The sequence below is a fragment of the Hipposideros armiger genome, unplaced genomic scaffold (assembly GCF_001890085.2).
Source record: "Hipposideros armiger isolate ML-2016 unplaced genomic scaffold, ASM189008v1 scaffold_18, whole genome shotgun sequence".
Classification (NCBI taxonomy): Eukaryota; Metazoa; Chordata; class Mammalia; order Chiroptera; family Hipposideridae; genus Hipposideros; species Hipposideros armiger.
This window is the reverse complement of record NW_017731368.1, coordinates 1747203-1763817: the sequence shown is the minus strand read 5'-3', so window position 1 is coordinate 1763817 and position 16615 is coordinate 1747203. Positions and strand designations below refer to the sequence as shown.

At 40.8% G+C, this 16615-nt stretch overlaps 1 protein-coding gene and 1 pseudogene across 5 annotated transcripts in view; one reads left to right on the top strand and one right to left on the bottom strand.

Annotated features, from left to right (window-relative positions):
• ARIH2 (ariadne RBR E3 ubiquitin protein ligase 2) overlaps positions 1-16615 on the top strand; it is a 44443-nt gene continuing 27828 nt past the window's right edge. Inside the window, exons 1-3 of one of the 5 annotated variants that reach the window (XM_019632099.1) lie at positions 1-173; positions 3431-3492; positions 4971-5311. In XM_019632099.1, the coding sequence (XP_019487644.1) occupies positions 5063-5311 (249 nt within the window). In that variant the 5' untranslated portion in view covers positions 1-173; positions 3431-3492; positions 4971-5062. Of the gene's footprint in view, positions 174-309; positions 532-3430; positions 3493-4970; positions 5312-8657; positions 8701-16615 lie in introns of those variants that run through there. The other 4 variants (XM_019632078.1, XM_019632088.1, XM_019632108.1 and 1 more) reach the window with 4 other exon arrangements.
• Positions 14694-15117, bottom strand: LOC109376263 (60S ribosomal protein L22 pseudogene; annotated as a pseudogene).

The following is a 16615-nucleotide window of genomic DNA, read 5'->3' as shown; positions in this document are numbered from 1 at the left end:
GCGCCGAGCACTTCCGGAGCGGCGGAGACGGCTCTGCCGGAGGAAGCAACGCGGGCCTTGACCGGCGTCGGCCTGCCGCCTCCGCCGCCGCCGCGCCTGGGTCCGATCCCTCTGGCCCCGCCCGACCCTGTCTGGCCCTCCCGGGCTCAGCGGCCGCGGGGTCGCGGCTGCCGGTAAGTGTGAAGCGCAAGTCGTGGCCTTGTTTACCCGGCGGGCCGGGAGAGGGGGTGGGCTTTCCGTGCGCCTCCCTAGTCCGGCCAGGGCTCCGCCTTCGTCGCCGCCCGCGAGGCCCCGGCGCCCCCGGTGGCCCGTGCACGGTCTCAGCGCCCCCCGCCGTCCGCGGACGGGCGGGTGAAGGCTACGGCTGGGGCGAGCGAGCGCTTGGCTTCTCCGTTATTCCTCCTCCCGCTGCCTTCTCCGCTTGCAGAGAGGTTGGAGGCCAACTCCTCTGACCGACTGGCGCCGGCGTATCTGGGCCCTCCCAACCGGGCGCGCCGGGGAAGCGCGCCACCTCCGGGGCTCCCCACTCAGGTCATTATTGGGGGCTATCCCAGTGCCGCCCGCGCGTTTAGTTAACGCCCGCTCCTGAAGGGTCTCCCAGCGCGTGAGTTTCGTGTCCTCGCGGATATCCCGGCGCCTTGGACGGGATACGCGGCCCAGGAGCGGCGCCGCGGTGTTAGCCGCGGGAGAGGCAGCCGTGTTCACGGATGACTTCACCTCAGTACTGATTGTTGCTCTGTCCCGTAGAACTTTGTCACAGTGGGCATATTCCATACCTTTGCTGTGAAGTAGGGTAGCTACTAGCCAAACGTGGCCATTGAGCATGTGACTTGTAGCTAGTGTGACTGAATAAAATTTTATTTAATTTTTAACTTAACCACTTGTGGCTAGCGGCTACCATATTTGACAGTACAGACATTAGCGTAGGGTTTTGAAACCAAGTTGCTGGTCCACGTTTTTGTGCCAATTGCAATAGTTTTCTTCGGAGATGTAGGCTTAGTGAATGACCATTCCGTGCCAAATGTTATATATATTCCTCGTCAGACTCGCAAAAAAGTCGGTATTTTATTCTTGTCAACTTTAAAACTGAGTAGTCTCCAGTTTGGATCCCTTAGTCCAGGGGTAGGTGTGAGGTCTTCTGAACACATGACTTTGTGGGGAAAAGTAATTTCTTTTACTCCTTTTTAGACTGGGATGTAAGGATAATATTTAACATCTAAGAAATTAAAAGCGTTGTCATCAGTTCTGTTATTAAGGCAATAACGTACTGTCCCCTTTCAGCGATGTCAGCACTCTTTCAAGTAGAATAGGAATATTTAATTTTGAAAAGATTAAAAATTAAGTGTTTATTTCCATCTGAATCTAAAACACCCAGTAAGCACGAATGGCCTTCTCTTTTTTCAGGTTCCCCTTTAGGAGAGGAACCTGAAGTTTTCCCTTGATTCTTGAATATTTAGTTGGTGAGAAGCCTGGGCAGCCTCTAAACCCAAATCCTGGGGCGAAATCCATAGAAAGTGAAAACATTCACTTTTGTTATGATTCTGGAGGTAGCTTTGTGCATAGTGTTAGACTTTGTGGAAGGGTGATAGGGAGTTATGAATCACCAAAGGCCATGGATCTGGTGGAATTATGACATTGGGCTCTTCTGTTTGCCAGCAGTGTGGTCCTGGGCAAGTTACTTAACCTTTGTGTACTCTAGCTTCCTCATTTGTAAGAACAGGATGATAGCCACTTTGTGGGGTTGTGAAGATTAGTAAGAATGAATCTGACCTGAAATTGGCTCTCATTACATGAGAGCTGTTATTGGTGGTGATACTTTGTAGATGGGAGCAATATTCATAGATTCTATTTGCCCCGTGAGCAGTATCTTACATAAAAGCATAGGCAAAAGAAAAAGTTAAATTAATTTTCCCTCTACCATTTTGGAAATAATCTTCCACAGTTATTGTTTGGATTTTGATATCCATTTAGTTTATATTTGTCTGTCTATGTTTGGAAGTTATAAGCTCAGGTTTTCCAAGAAATTGTAAAGGATAAAAAAATAAACATAAAATTTTCAACTGAGGGCAGGCCGAGTGGTGCGTTGGTTAGGAGTTGGTTTGGGACGCCAGCTCTGAGCAGCAGGGCCCCAGTTTGGATCCGACAGGAGGGCCAGTGATGCTGCGCCCTCTACAGCTAAGATGGTGAACAACAGCTCAACCTGGAGCTGGGCTGCTGTGAGTCGCCAAGCAGTGGCATAGGCTGCAGTGGGGCTGGCTGGTCGGCAGCTGGCGTGCGCTTTCGTGAGCCGCCGTGAGCGGCCGTCCAATGGCTGGCAAGTAACTGCCTCACCCAGGAAGATAATACGAACATGGGCCAGTGAATCGACGTTCTCCACAACTAGACTGAAGAACAAAAAGACAGCAACTTGTCTGTTCCCCAGCGCTGTTCCCCTCCTGCAATTCCCCAATATAATCTTTAAAAAAAAAAAAAAAGCTACATTTAAAAAAATTTTTTCTATTGAGTAAGCCGATAGTAATTATCTAGTTTGGGATAGTGGGATCTGCATCTTTGAGAAAGTCAAGTGGCCTTGAGTATATCAGAAGAGAGATGAAAAATGGGTGTTAACATTGTGCAGTGGCATCCTATAGGGAACATTTTTTATTTGAAACTAATTTTTTCATTAGTACAGTGAGATCTGAAATATTGGCAGTATTCTGTGTTAGATTACCACAGTGGAGATGACTTTATAGTAATAGTAAAAGTCCAGTTTTAAGTCAGTTACAATTTACTTTGTCAATTTCCAACACTTAGGATTGAAATTGTAAATTTTAGGACTCTGAACAATAGGAAATAGCAGTAAGGTGGTGGGCTTTCAAACTGAGGGAGGGAATTGGGTATCAATTTCCATCACCAGTACCCCAGGTAAAGTTATTATCACCTGTTTACTTTGAATACTTTCTTTTTTTTAGAGAGCCATGTAACTCTTGTCAATATGATTATGGGGGACGTATAAGAAAATATAGTTGACCGTTGAGCAATGTGGGGGTTAGAGGCGCTGACTCCCTGCGCAGTCAAAAATCTGTATATACCTTTGATTCCCCAAAAACTTAACTACTAATAGCCTGCTATTGACCAGAAGCCTTACCGATTAAATAAACAGTCAACACTTTTTGTATTATATGTTTTATTATTACAATAAAGGAAGCTAGAGGGAAAAAATGTAATTAAGAAAATCATAAGGAAAAGAAAATACATTTACCCTATTTATTGAAAAAAAATACACACGTAAGTGGACCTGCACATTTCAAACCCATGTTGTTCAAAGGTCAGCTGTAATTTCATAGTTACTGTGGACCCTTGCTGCTTGTCTTTGCTTTTTAAAAAATAAATTTATAAAACTGGGGTACCAATTTCAAAATATGTAAATAGAATTCTCTTTTCATTTTAGATGGAAACTATATGACAGACTATTTGGGTGACATCTTCCTGAAAGATCTTCAAGAATTACAGGTATTTTTAATTTCAAAGCTATTGTGTTTCTCCTAAAAAAAAAAAAAAATACCACAGTTAAGTTCAGTTGTTGAGTAGGTAGTTCTACCATATAATACAATTTGTTGAAAGTCAAATTGCAAATATTATAGTTACTGCCTTGTCACTGATGTGATTTTTTTTTAATGGGCATTTATAGTTAACACCAAACTTAGGTTCACTGATTTTTCATTATATCGTTAAAAGGTGGCTCTACAGTCCTTTATACTGTTTATATATTTAGTATATATTCATTTTTAATCTTTGTTTTAATTATGGTTGTTTTTTTGAGAGATTACGTACTTCAAATAGAGTCAACATTTATATTTAATCCAGAATTAGTTATTTAAATTACTTACATACCATTCAATTCTTTTTTTTTTTTAAGCTGAGCCATCCTGCTGCCTGTTGGCAGCTCAGCGGCTGCTCAGCTTGGGCCAGGAATCAAACCGCTGTTGCTCAGAGCTCAAACTCTTGAGCAAGCTCTTAATCAACTGAGCCACTCGGCCGGCCCCATACCATTCAATTCAAATGCTCTTACATTTTAAGGCTCTGTTAGTTTTTAGATTTAAGTCACTATTTGATACTGTTCCTTGAGATGCAGTTAGGACTTTTGATTATTTTCTTTTCTCAACTAGTGTTCTCTATTCATTTATATGTAATTGAGTAACATTTTGACATGTGAGGATTTTTTAGTAGCTGTTTCCATTTGAACTCTTGTTTCTTCACGCTAAATAGATCCTGGTTTTTCTTAGTCTTGATCCTGCTAAGACAGAAGAATATCTATAGTTTTCTTTCACTATTGGGTCAGTTTCTTTGCCTCTAAGGACCCCCTTTTAAAGGATCAGTATAACCCTTTAAAACTGAGAACTCAATTAACTTTGCAGACTAGAGGAGAATGTTGAAGAACGATGTGGCTTTTATTTTTTCTTCACTAACAGTACACCTGTTTTCCAGATATCTCAGAGCAATGTCTGTGAAACAGAGATATTATTTTCCTACATATTATAAAGGGAAGGAACTGTGTCCCTATTTATGTACTGTCTGTGTCACCACTAAGTGGGACATGATTAGCAAAGCGATTTTAAACCTTGGTAGTTCAACCTTTAGGTTGCTCCCACAGTGGGCAGCCAGCTGTGGGGATGTGCTTCTCTTGTAAAGACTCTGGCGGGAAGGACAAGTCCATGGGAATCTGACTCACTGACACAGAACAGACAGTCTTACTGTTTCATGTGAAATTACCATTGTCAGCTACTTCTTCCCTTCCAGGAAAGGATTGCCCTTTGATAAGCCTGGGCAGGAAGATGATGGTGAGGTTACCTGTATGAGACCAGAGTTGGGAATAGGCCATATTAGGGATAGGGCCAAGGCTATGCCATTTTGATTCTTGAATGGTTTCTGTTAAAATTTCTCACAGGGAAAGTAACACTTTTTTTTTTCTTCTTTTTCTCCCTTTGAAGACAAAAACACTAATGCATTTGAGAAAGTGGTAAAGTTTGGGGGGAGGGGAAAAACCCTGCTTTCCTGATCTGCAACTTGACTGGATGCTAAGATGTCGGTGGACATGAATAGCCAGGGGTCTGACAGCAATGAGGAGGACTATGACCCAAATTGTGAGGAAGAGGAAGAGGACGAGGACCCTGGGGACATAGAAGACTATTATGTGGGAGTAGCCAGCGATGTGGAGCAGCAGGGGGCTGACGCTTTTGATCCTGAGGAGTACCAGTTCACCTGCTTGACCTACAAGGAGTCCGAGGGTGCGCTCAATGAGCACATGACCAGCTTAGCCTCTGTCCTAAAGGTGAGCATTATTGTCAGTTCCAAGAGTAATCCCCCCAATTAAACCTAAATATGAGCTGTTGTTAACTGTTTCATCCAAACTGACTGAATGGCCCTGTAGCTTGAAACCAAATTTAAGTAGATGCTGCATCATATGGATACATTTAATGCATTTACTTTGTTTTCTAATATATGCGTAACTGAGACCCTTAGATACCCAGACTGCTAAGAATTAAAAAGGAGGGTTGGGGTGGATACAGGAAATATAGTTCAGAAGTACGAGAAGCAGAATTGCATAGATTAACACTTGTGTCAGAAAGTAAGTCTTATGAAACTATCAGGTAAGGTAATGGTAAGCATCAGATTACCATCTTCTACACAACCATGTGTGAGTGATGATAAATGTTTTGAGAAGTATCTAGATCCTCAGTCTGCCCTGAATAATCTGTGCCTCTGGGGTAATGAGCTCATTTGTTTCATATACTGATGACTAATGCCTAATGTTGAAAGAGATTTTAGTGATAACTGTAAGAATAAAGTTCTCATAGCTTGTATTTCACTGATTTGGGGGACGGGGGTGTTTATATTTAAAAGAATTTTAAAGAGTTTTAAAAGAATTAGTAAAGTTGGTTATTCCAGCAAGAATCTTATTTTTAACACTTGAGCTGGTGTACTTTTCAATGTCTTGCACCTCGGGCCAGTCATTGTCCTTACTGTGTACATTTTGTAGTATGTGATATTGCAGCAGTACATAGTATATCCACATAGAACATTGTATACTGTGGATATTCTTACGGCCGTTTGGACAATTTTCCATCATGTTTCTCCTCTGATGTTGGTCATTATACGAAAACGGGGACATTTCTCTTACTTGACTGTTTTCGCTGACCTTCCTTCTATAACTCTTATATGGATTTTTGTTGTCTGCCCAAATTCAAGGTCAGGGGCACATTGGCATGATTTCAACCAAATGATTTTCTTGTTGTTTTTTAAAGGGAAATAACTAAGGTGTGCATGTGTGATTTGTATAACAGTTGATTTATCTACTAGTTTAGGGTTTTTTTCCCCCTTTGGTGGCCAGCAAAGGCTAATACCTCGGATTTAGATACTCAGAGCTTTATTAGCAATGAGCTAGAAGCTGAAACCTAGAGCTTTTTTGTGATTCACTCAGACATGCTTGCGGACTTCCACTTTTGTGCTCAGCAGAAAACCTGAAGAATGGAGACGGGTTGGAACCACTGGGTTTGGGATTTCTGCACCACAGCTATAGCAAAGCTGCTGGGACCTCTGTTCCAAAAAGCATCTCCCTAGTAGAAAAAAGGCAGCAGGTCTCTTCCTCATCATGGACACCTCTCCCTATCTGGTCAACTCCCTATCTGCTTTTGCTTTAATCATATTGTCAGATTATATGCATTGTTGGTATTTAAAAATTAGAAAAGGAATTGTCAGATGTGTGGCTATGCATTGGATAGTATCAGTCGACTGAGTTCATCAGGATGTTTGTATCTATGCAAAACAATTCTCAGTTGTCAAGCCCTCTGTGCTGACTTTCTTACCCTGCTAGAGACAGCTGAGGGGCCGAGGCACCTGTCTTACCTCCTTTTTTCTTTATTGTGGTAAAATATACATACATAAAATTTATTGTGTAAAATATACATACATAAAATTTACCATTTTACATCCTTATTAGGTTGACATGTGGTCAGCCCCCTGAAAAGTCTTCTCTTCTTAAAAAGCTCTTCTTAGCTCTTAGTACCCTCAGGGCTCCCTTGAAGTCTAGCTTGTGCTTTCCCTGAACGAGCCTCCTTCAGACCCCCAGAACAACAGTGGTTATGCCCTCCTTTGGTCTCAGTGCCCAAACGTTACAGCTCATGCATATTAGATCATATACTGCAGTCTTCTGGCTGTTTTATGTTGTTTTACCTTTTCCACACATTTTTGCACAATCTCTCCAACTACAATAGATTGTTACTTCTTGGAGGACAGAAACTGCTTTATACTTTCCCTCCTCCATTATTCCTGTCACAGTGTTGCATCTAATTTCTTGGATACTTGCGATTTTGCCAATTGTTGATGCTATTGGTGTGAGCTAGATTCCCTAGTCCCTGCTAGTATATGTGACATGTATGTGGTTTAAAGTTATAGTCTTATGAAAAGCTGTCTATGAACAAAAGCTGTCTGAGTTTGAGGAGTGGCTTGAATTTCTCAATGATACTCATGCTTGTGTTACTCATTTTGTGTGTGCTGGTAGTTGCCTATGGATGAGCCATATCTAGCATAAAGTTAAGCCTTTTATTGCCTTTTGAGAATTGATGTCTCTTAAGTCGGAAAAAATCCCAGTTGTTTGGGACACGGGGCTTTTGGTTTAGTGAGGGCTCTTGGTGTGAGAGGGTAACTTCCTATATGTGTTCTTGGACTGGTCCATGAGTAAGATCATTAATTGAGAAAGGAAAATGCCCAGTAAAATCAGATTAAGGACTGAGGATAGACAACAGAAAATGCTTATCTGTTACTGAGGGGAAACTACTGGTGTTCAAATAATGGCAAAACAAGAAGCATTATTTTTAGAATGAGCTATCACCCTACACAAATGTAATAGTCGTGAGAGATGAGATGATTGCCAAGTATTATGTTGGAGGGAGAAAATCTCTGACACACACGTTTTTGTTTTTTTTAAACAAACTTTCATGGCCGAAAGCTTTTCCTTTTTTCTTTTTTCTTTTTTTAAACTTTATTGGGGAACAATGTGTTTTTTTAAGGGAACAATGTGTGTTTTCCAGGACCCATCAGCTCCAAGTCAAGTTGCCGTTTTCAATCAGGTTGCAGGGGGCACAGCCCACCATCCCATGTGGGAATCAGCAACCTGGTTCAGAGCATGCGCTCTAACCAACTGAGCCATCTGGCCGCCCCTCTGACACATATTTTTAGTGATCACATATGAGTCTTTAAAGAAAACAAAGTTACCTTTTTTACACACTACGATTTTATATGAAACTCTTATAAAGATTATTGTTATTATAGATGAGAGAGGCCTTCTCTAGCAACAACAGGCATCTTTATTGCAGTGTGTGCAGTAGTTAGCTAAGAAGAATTTTTGTATTCAGTGAATTGTCTTAGTACATGTTCCATGAAGCTCCTGAGGCATTTGCTATCACATAGCTGCTCATCAGGAAGGGGCTCAGCCATGGTAGAGCCCCAGATGGAGCCCAGGCGGCTTTTGTTGTTGATAGGCCAGATGTGTCTGCGTATTGTCAGCAGCATGTTAGGGGTGTGGGCAGGAGAGGCGGAAAATTGTTAAGAGCTCCACCCAGTTGCTTAAGAAGGGAGAAGAAATAGTTTACTTTGGGCTCGATCTAGTCCCTGGAGTACAGTGAACTATCTGAGCTTTGTGTTGACAGGAGAACCTTGAAGGTATGGTGGAAGGGCAGTGCAGGTAACAGAAGTCCAGACCCCATGGGTTGATAAGCATGGCAGCAGGAAAGTTACCTTCTGGGCTGGAGTAGGAGACTACAATGTATAGGCAAAAAGGAATAAAATATGGAGGATCATGAATGCAGACTGAAGTGTCTTTACCACTGGAGGAAAAGAACAGAGTTTTTAAACTTCAGCGCTGAACTGCACTACTTACTTCTCAAGCCTGGTATTCCCCAGATAGGATTGGAGAAATAAGCTGGTATTTTCCATGTTTTTACAATAGTTCTTGCGTTATGAATTGCTGTATTAACTGCAGTAGAGCTGGGAAAATGTTCCCTAGAACGCTATTCTGCTGCCCTCTTGCTTGAATTTGTTTTAAAATCTAGTGTTTGTTATTCAGCAAAATGTGGCTGGAAAATGTCTCAGGGGTCTTCTGTGGATCATTTTTTCCCTTTGTGGATGAATCATAATGAATTTTCAGGGCTTCTGACTCAAGTGTGGAAGTCTTTATAGTCCCGTGTTCAAAACAACCTGACTTCTGTGCATTTGTCTCTTGTAACATGAGCAATTGATGTCCTTAACACAAAATACCTTATATTTAGCCTTTCTCTTAAGTGGCACCAAGTTTTTGTATAATACCTGGCAAAGACTTTAATTTTATTAAATCAACTTTTTTATGTCCTGATATGGCTGAGTGTTAAGACCATTTTATTTATATATTTATTAATTAAATAATGGTTGGGGTTTTTTTGTTACTAATGGGAAAATCTCTTTAAGCTGGGCATAGTAACCCTGAGTGTTTGTGTGCTGAGCAGCTATCCGATTTCTATTTTTATGACCTGATGTCAGCTTTCTTTGCATGCTTGTATCTCAGTAGAATCTAGATTAAATTCCGGTGTTCCAAATAGTTGGTTTTTAGTGGGTGTGTTGACATACTTCACGATGCTTTGTAGTTTGGAAGTCTAATGTGTGTTTTAGTCGTGTATAAATTTATTTTTAAAAGGGAGATGAGAAATGTCCAGCGTGACATTGAGAATTGTCTAAGTTAAGCTAGTGCTAAAGTTGTCCCTATCTCGCCAGCTTAGAAAGGTTATTGTCATCATTGACTGTGTGCTCACTATGTGCTTGGCACCATGCACAGCCTACTCACCACCTTCCAGAAAAGAAGCTCTTCATCAGATTCAAGGCCAGCTTTCATTCTAGTTTTTTATTGTGCTTTTACACTACCTTAGCAACCTTGTAAACCATGTGTAATCAAGGGGTGATTCTGACCCCACACTTGTGTCCTTATGCTGAATTTATTAAATTTATTTTCTTGAGCTGTTACTACAATATTAAATATCATTCATAATTCCGTTAACCTAAAATAAAAATTTTCTTCCTTATTATCCTTCAGGTATTGTCCATATTCATATGTAATACTACTGTGCTGCAATTCATTCTTTCATTCAACCAATATTTATTGAGCACCTACCGTGTGCCAGGAACTGGAGCAATAGCTGAACAAAACAGACAAAAATCCCCACCTTGGTCGGCATTACATTCTAGTAATCATTATGTACATGTATTTTCATGTACATTTGAAACATTTCCTTGTTTTTACTTCACTCTCATAAATTGCTTTAAATGGCTGTAGCATATACCATCTTATTCTTGAACCATAACTTGCTCATGCTTTCCCCCTTGGGCATTTTGGTGAGTACTTATGTGTTACAGTTGATGGGGACTGGTTATATTGCTATGAGCATTTTCGTGGATGTGGCCTTTGTGTGTGTAGGGGCTTGGCTAAAGCCTGTGCTAGTGGTCAAATGATTGGGTTCCAGTCCCTTTTCTGCCATTAAATATACCATGACCTTGGGCAAATTTCTCAACATTCTCAGACTTCAGTTTTCTCATCTATAGAATAATGATAATAATACCTCCTTCACATATTAAAATGAAGTAATGCATGTCAAGTGCCTGGCACATGAGTGTTCAAATGCTTGGTCATAGTGGAGGCAGGCCAAGAGCAGAACAGTGGGAATGTTGCTTTCACATGTTTGCTGTGGTTCCTTAAAACACCTTAGGATTATATGCTTTGAATCATAGGGTAGGAGCCACATGGAGGAAGGTTCTGGGTGACATGTTGTTCACTGAAGCCTCTAAATGGGCATGTAGTAGTTGGGTTGTGTACTTTGGATTCCTTTGCCTTTATCCGGAGCATCTCGTGCCCACCTCCTGGGGCCCACTGATAGGAAAAGTAAAAATAACACAAAATGAATGTCAAATTGGGACCAGGAAAAGTATGCAGGGTAATATAGCTTGTCTGTTGTTTCCACATTTCTGGTTGACTACTGTGTTTGGGCTTGTGCCTTCATTGACAGCATTATGTATGAAGTGTTTAGTTGATTTCTGGGGTCTTTGTTATTGAGGCACACCCCCCCCCAATTTAATATTCTTTCTCTCTCTCTCTCTCTCTTCTCTCTCCTTCTCTTTGTCCCTACTACGCTAGGAAAAATTTGAAGGATTAGATTTCTCTGCCCAAAAGAAGGAAAAGTTGTAAGAAAGATTTGAGAAAGGTGCAGAGTAAGATAGCAGGAAGTTTCTTATGTTGTTCCTCCTAAAATGCTTCTGCCCTGTGGCTTGATTACTTAAACTGACATGAATTGTCAGAATTTGTAGCTTAAGTTACGTTCCTTTTTCTTTCAATTATCGCAAACCTTTATAAACATGAAATGATTTTAACCACAAGTTATCAACCATAAATTAGAGAAAATACAGGCAGGATGAGTGAGAGGTTTGTTTGGAGATTTTAACAGGAGAACAGAGCTGTTATAATGGTGAACAAAGAGTGGCCCATGTATCTGGGAAAGTTGCTCTCTTTGACTAGCAGTTTCCTTCCTGGCCAGTATATGCTCTACCCATCCTCATTTAACCCTTGTTGTAAGCTTTTACCAGTCTGTTAAATGCTCTCGCCATCATTTTCCAGAGTCTGCAGATAGCCTTGCCTCCTTTTACTCCAAAGTAACTGCAATGCCATTAAACTTAGCTCCCTGGATTCTCTATCTTAATTGGTGATACCACTATTTGCCAAGCTGGAAACTGAAGATGTACCCGTGACTCCCCTTTCCCATGAAGCCCTCCTTGCTCCCCAGGCAGAGTCAGATACTCTTGTCTCTGTAACACTGGTATGTATGTTTCTTGGTATGTAGTTGTGCTGATTGGAAATTAGTTTGTAAATTTGAACTCTTTGAGACAGAGGTCCACATTTTTTGGGGGGAGAGGGAATTGGGGAAGTGGAACAGCCAAGTTGTTGTCCTTCAATCTTAGTTGTGGAGGGCACAGCTAGCTCAGCTCCAAGCCCAGTTGCCATCCGGCTGCCCGTCGGGAGCTCGCAGCCGCTCAGCTCAAGGTGCCGTGTTCAATCTTAGTTGCAAGTGAACGTAGCCCACCATCCCATGTGGGAGTTGAACCAGTAACCTTGTTGCTAGGAGCACATGCTCTCACCAGCTGAGCCATCCTGCCACCTGTTGGCAGCTCAGCAGCATCTCAGCTTCGGCGCAGCTCACTGGCCCATGTGGAAATCAAACCAGCAACCCTGTTGCTCAGAGCTCGTGCTCTTAACCAACTGAGCCATTTGGCTGGCCAAGGTCCACATTTTTTTCTTTGTACAATAGCACCAAATAAAAATGCCTGGTTATGTTTTGTTTTCAGTAAGTGTTGCTTGTTGACCTGATTGTGTAAGTCCAGTCAATAAATGCAAAATTTGAGAATTAACCCCAAAGCTCTATTTCTGTATGCTCCTATTTGCAAATAGAGGACATGGCTTGTCAAAGGGCTTCCATGAAGCAGCTGATTTCTAAGATGAGGTAGGATATACCCAATGGATGTGTTGTTCCCGGCATGGGTGCATCTCAGAATTAGTTTTGGCAGTTCTCATACAGAAACCTAAACTTCACACAGATATAATGAAACAGACTCTTCAGAGCTGAGGCGAGGTATTTTACATTATATTCACATGGAAATACAAAAAAACTGAAATGATTCAAGTTATCAAAGTGAGGACAGAGGAGTGCGTCCTTTCTTTGGTGGCTGAAAATATGTGCCCAACATTCAGAGTGGACTGGTTTTATAACCAGAGTGGGGGTAGTAGGATATCCACTGCCCAACCATACTTTCAAGTTGGATAGGTTTCCTGTAATATTTTTGATATCTAAATGTAACTCTTTATTTCATTGATTGTCAAGATAAAAGTGGGTTCTTATGTCCATGTTGATAATACAAGTAAGTAGCTGTAAAAATGACTAATGGTATCTGCAATCATAAATACAGTGTGAATGTTTTAAAAGTTTTGAATTTTATGACACTTGTAGTAGAACACATCGAATCTTTTTTGCTAGCTTATTAACATTGGCTTCTACTTCAAGATGGTTGGCTGCCCTCACATACCTTTGTCCCCCTCCATTTGTTTTTGTTTGTTTGGTGTTCAGATGTCCGTAGCAGTTTTATTTGTAATTGCCAAAAACTGGAAACAACCCAAATATCCACAGATGAATAAACAAACAAATAATGGCATGCCCGTAGAACAACATACTTCTCAGCAGTATAAAAAGAGTGAACGCTTATATAAGCATCATTGATAAATCTCAAAATAACTGTGCTGCATGAGGGATCTCAGGAGGAGCAAAGAATAAACACTTTATGATTTCAATCATATAAGATTTTAGAAAATGCCAAATAATCTGTTGGAAAGGAAAGTAAATCAATGGTTGCTTGGAGAGTTGGGGAAGGCAGGGAGAGAGAAGTTATTAAAGAACATGAGGTAAATATGGGGAGCTCCTCCATTTTTAAATATCATGAAAATAAAAATAAAGGCATATACATCTTATAAACTCATAATAACAAAGAGAACAGATTGGGGTGTTGCATGTGGGGACATCATTACACATAGGAGCCAGTTTGTCCAGCAGATATTTGAAGAGGCTGAGGGCTCTGATTTGACTTACAAAGGCTAGAAGAGATAAGTATCCTTCAAAGGGGGGAATTAATTAAAGGTCTATATGAAGAACTGTCAACCCAGCCCCCACTTTGTCTTCAGGCAAAATAATCTTATTTTTACGAAATAGAATAAATAGGAAGACATACAGCCCTTAGAGAATGTGAGATTTAGCTGACCTCATTGGTCATTTGTGGGGCACTTGAGGGGTTTTGGGTTTTTTTTAAGATTTTATTGGGGAATTGGCAAAGGGGAACAGCATTGGGGAATCTGGAAGAGGAACAGACAAGTTGCTGTCCTTTTGTTCTTAAGTCTAGTTGTGGAGGATGTCGCTTCACTGGCTTATGTTGGTATTATCATTGCACTCTTCCTGGGTGAGGCAGTCGCTCGCTGGCCATGGGACAGCTGCTCATGGTGGCTCATGGCAGCTCATGAAACCGCACACTGGCTGCCAGCCAGCCCCACTGCAGCCTACACCGTCGCCTGCAATTCATGGCAGCCCAGCTCCAGGTTGAGCTGTTGTTCACCATCTTAGCTGTAGAGGGCACAGCGTCATTGGCCCTCATGTGGGATCCAAACGGGCCCTGCTGCTCAGAGCTGGCGTCCCAAGCCAACTCTTAACCAATGCTCCACTCGGCCGGCCCCTAAAATTAAGCATTTTAAAGTATACAATTCATGGCATTTAGTACAGTCACATCTCATCTTCATCTAGTTCTAAAACATTTGCATTACCCCAGGAGGAAACCTGGCACCCATTAAGCATTTACTCTCCACTCCTCTCAGCACCTGGCAACCACTAATCTGCTTTCTGTCTCTATGGATTTACTTATTCTATATATGTCATAGAAATCATGCAATATATGACCTTTTGTGTCTGGTTGCTTTTACTTAACATGTTTTTGAGGTTTATCCAAGTTGTAGCCTGTATCAGTACTTCATTCTTTTTTTGGTGACCCTTTTTTTTTTTTTTTTTTTTTGGTTCCTAAGTTTTATTCAAGAACTCATACAAAACATTCCAGAGTAATGAGTTTTAATCCTCATCTTCCTCCTCTTCTTCGTCCTGGTTAATCTGGAAGTAAGGCAATTCGTAACTTTCTTTGCTGTTAGCAACTACGCGCAACCAATCACGTAGCTTGTTCTTCTTCAAATACTTTTCGGTGAGATATTTCAAATACCTTTTGGAAAAAGGCACCTCAGAAGTTACAGTGATCTTGCTCTTGCTCCTTTCAATGGTTACAACCCCTCCACCGAGATTCCCAGCTTTTCCATTCACTTTGATTCGCTCCTGAAGAAACTGCTCAAAATTGGCAGCATCCGTGATTCCATCTTCGACTGGGTGGGTGCAGTCGAGGGTAAACTTCAGAACCTGCTTCTTTTTTTTTTTTTTTGCCTCCCTTAGCCACAAGCTTTTTCACAGGCACCATGACTTCAGCGGAGCCAGAAAAGCGACCCTTCATTTTTTAATGTGAATGGCTAACCAAGAATCACCAGACATTTGAGGAAAATATGCAGAATGAAAGAGAAACAGAAAAATTGGCCTTAGCTGAAACAGACCAGTAGATAATTTTGCTTGTTTTTAAAAGTACACTGTTTAGTATTCTCCAAGATATTCAAGAAGATGTGGCATCCATAAAAAAATCAGATGCTATCAAGAAGAAACAATCAAAATAAAAAAATCTCATGGAGATGAATTATGGTTTTGCCAATTTAAAAAAGATTCTGTAGATCAGAAGATAAAATCAAGAAAATCTCTCAGTATAAAGCCAAAGTACAAATTTAAATATAAAAGTATATATATATGGAAAAAAAGGAGTCACAGAGGATCAATCTAAATATCTAACATCTAGAATTTCTGGAAAATGAGAACAAAACATTGAAAGGAGTAAAATATTAAAAAGTATAAGAAGAAAATTTTCAGGAGCTAAAGAGAGGAGCAGTCTTCGTATTAAAAGGGTCTACCCACTGCCCAAAAGAATAAAGACCCACTGCTACAATTGTCACTGTGATGTTTTAGAAAAACATGGATAGACAGAAAACCCTAAAAGTTTGCATAAAGATATACCAAGTCATCTAAAAGAAATGGGAACCAGACGTCTCATCAGCAACAGTGACAACCAGAAGACAACGCAGTCTTCAAAGTCCTGAGGGAAAATGGTTTTGAACCTAAAGTCCTGTCATTGCAAAATAAAATCATTTCCAGGTGTTTAAGGACTTCCAAGATTTACTTTCCTTATATCTTTTCTGATGTAGTTACTTGCAGATGAAAATAAAAAAAGAAGAAAATAAAGAATTCAAGAAATGGTTGAACTAATCCAGTAGTACACAGAAAAGTCTTAACAAGCCTGCAAAGCAGTCGGCCCATATTTGAACAGAATTTTGGTGGGACCCAAGAACAGTTTCTTCAGGACTAGGAATGGGGTGGAGTCCAAGCAATAAGTGGAATAAAGAAAGTGAAAGATAGTTCAGATACGATGAAGAAACCATAGAACTCTTTACAAGGGGGCAAGGGAATTAGAATTCCCACACAAAGCAGAAAAACTACACTCAAAAAAATCACAAGCCAAATATAAAGCAAACACATATGCGACACAAAGTGTGAGTAATTGGCAGTGACTAAAGATAATGTATTTGTACCTAATGTAGGAACATTCTTCTTTGGCCTAAGAGTAGTAACATTGGAATACAAGGAAGAAAAATGCAATTCTGTTCTGTAAACAATGTCATAAAGTTATAAAGGTTAACAGATAGAGGATTAAAAATAGTGATTTAAACATTAGAAAGCTGGGCCTGGAAGGGAGAGGTAGGGAGTGGTATTAGTAAACTAAGTCTGGTGGAGAACTATGGACATACTCAGCGATGTTGCAACAACCAGAAGAACCTAGACAAATGGCTGATAGCGATTTCTCCCGAATGGGAAGAGTGGGAGGGTGGGGGGTG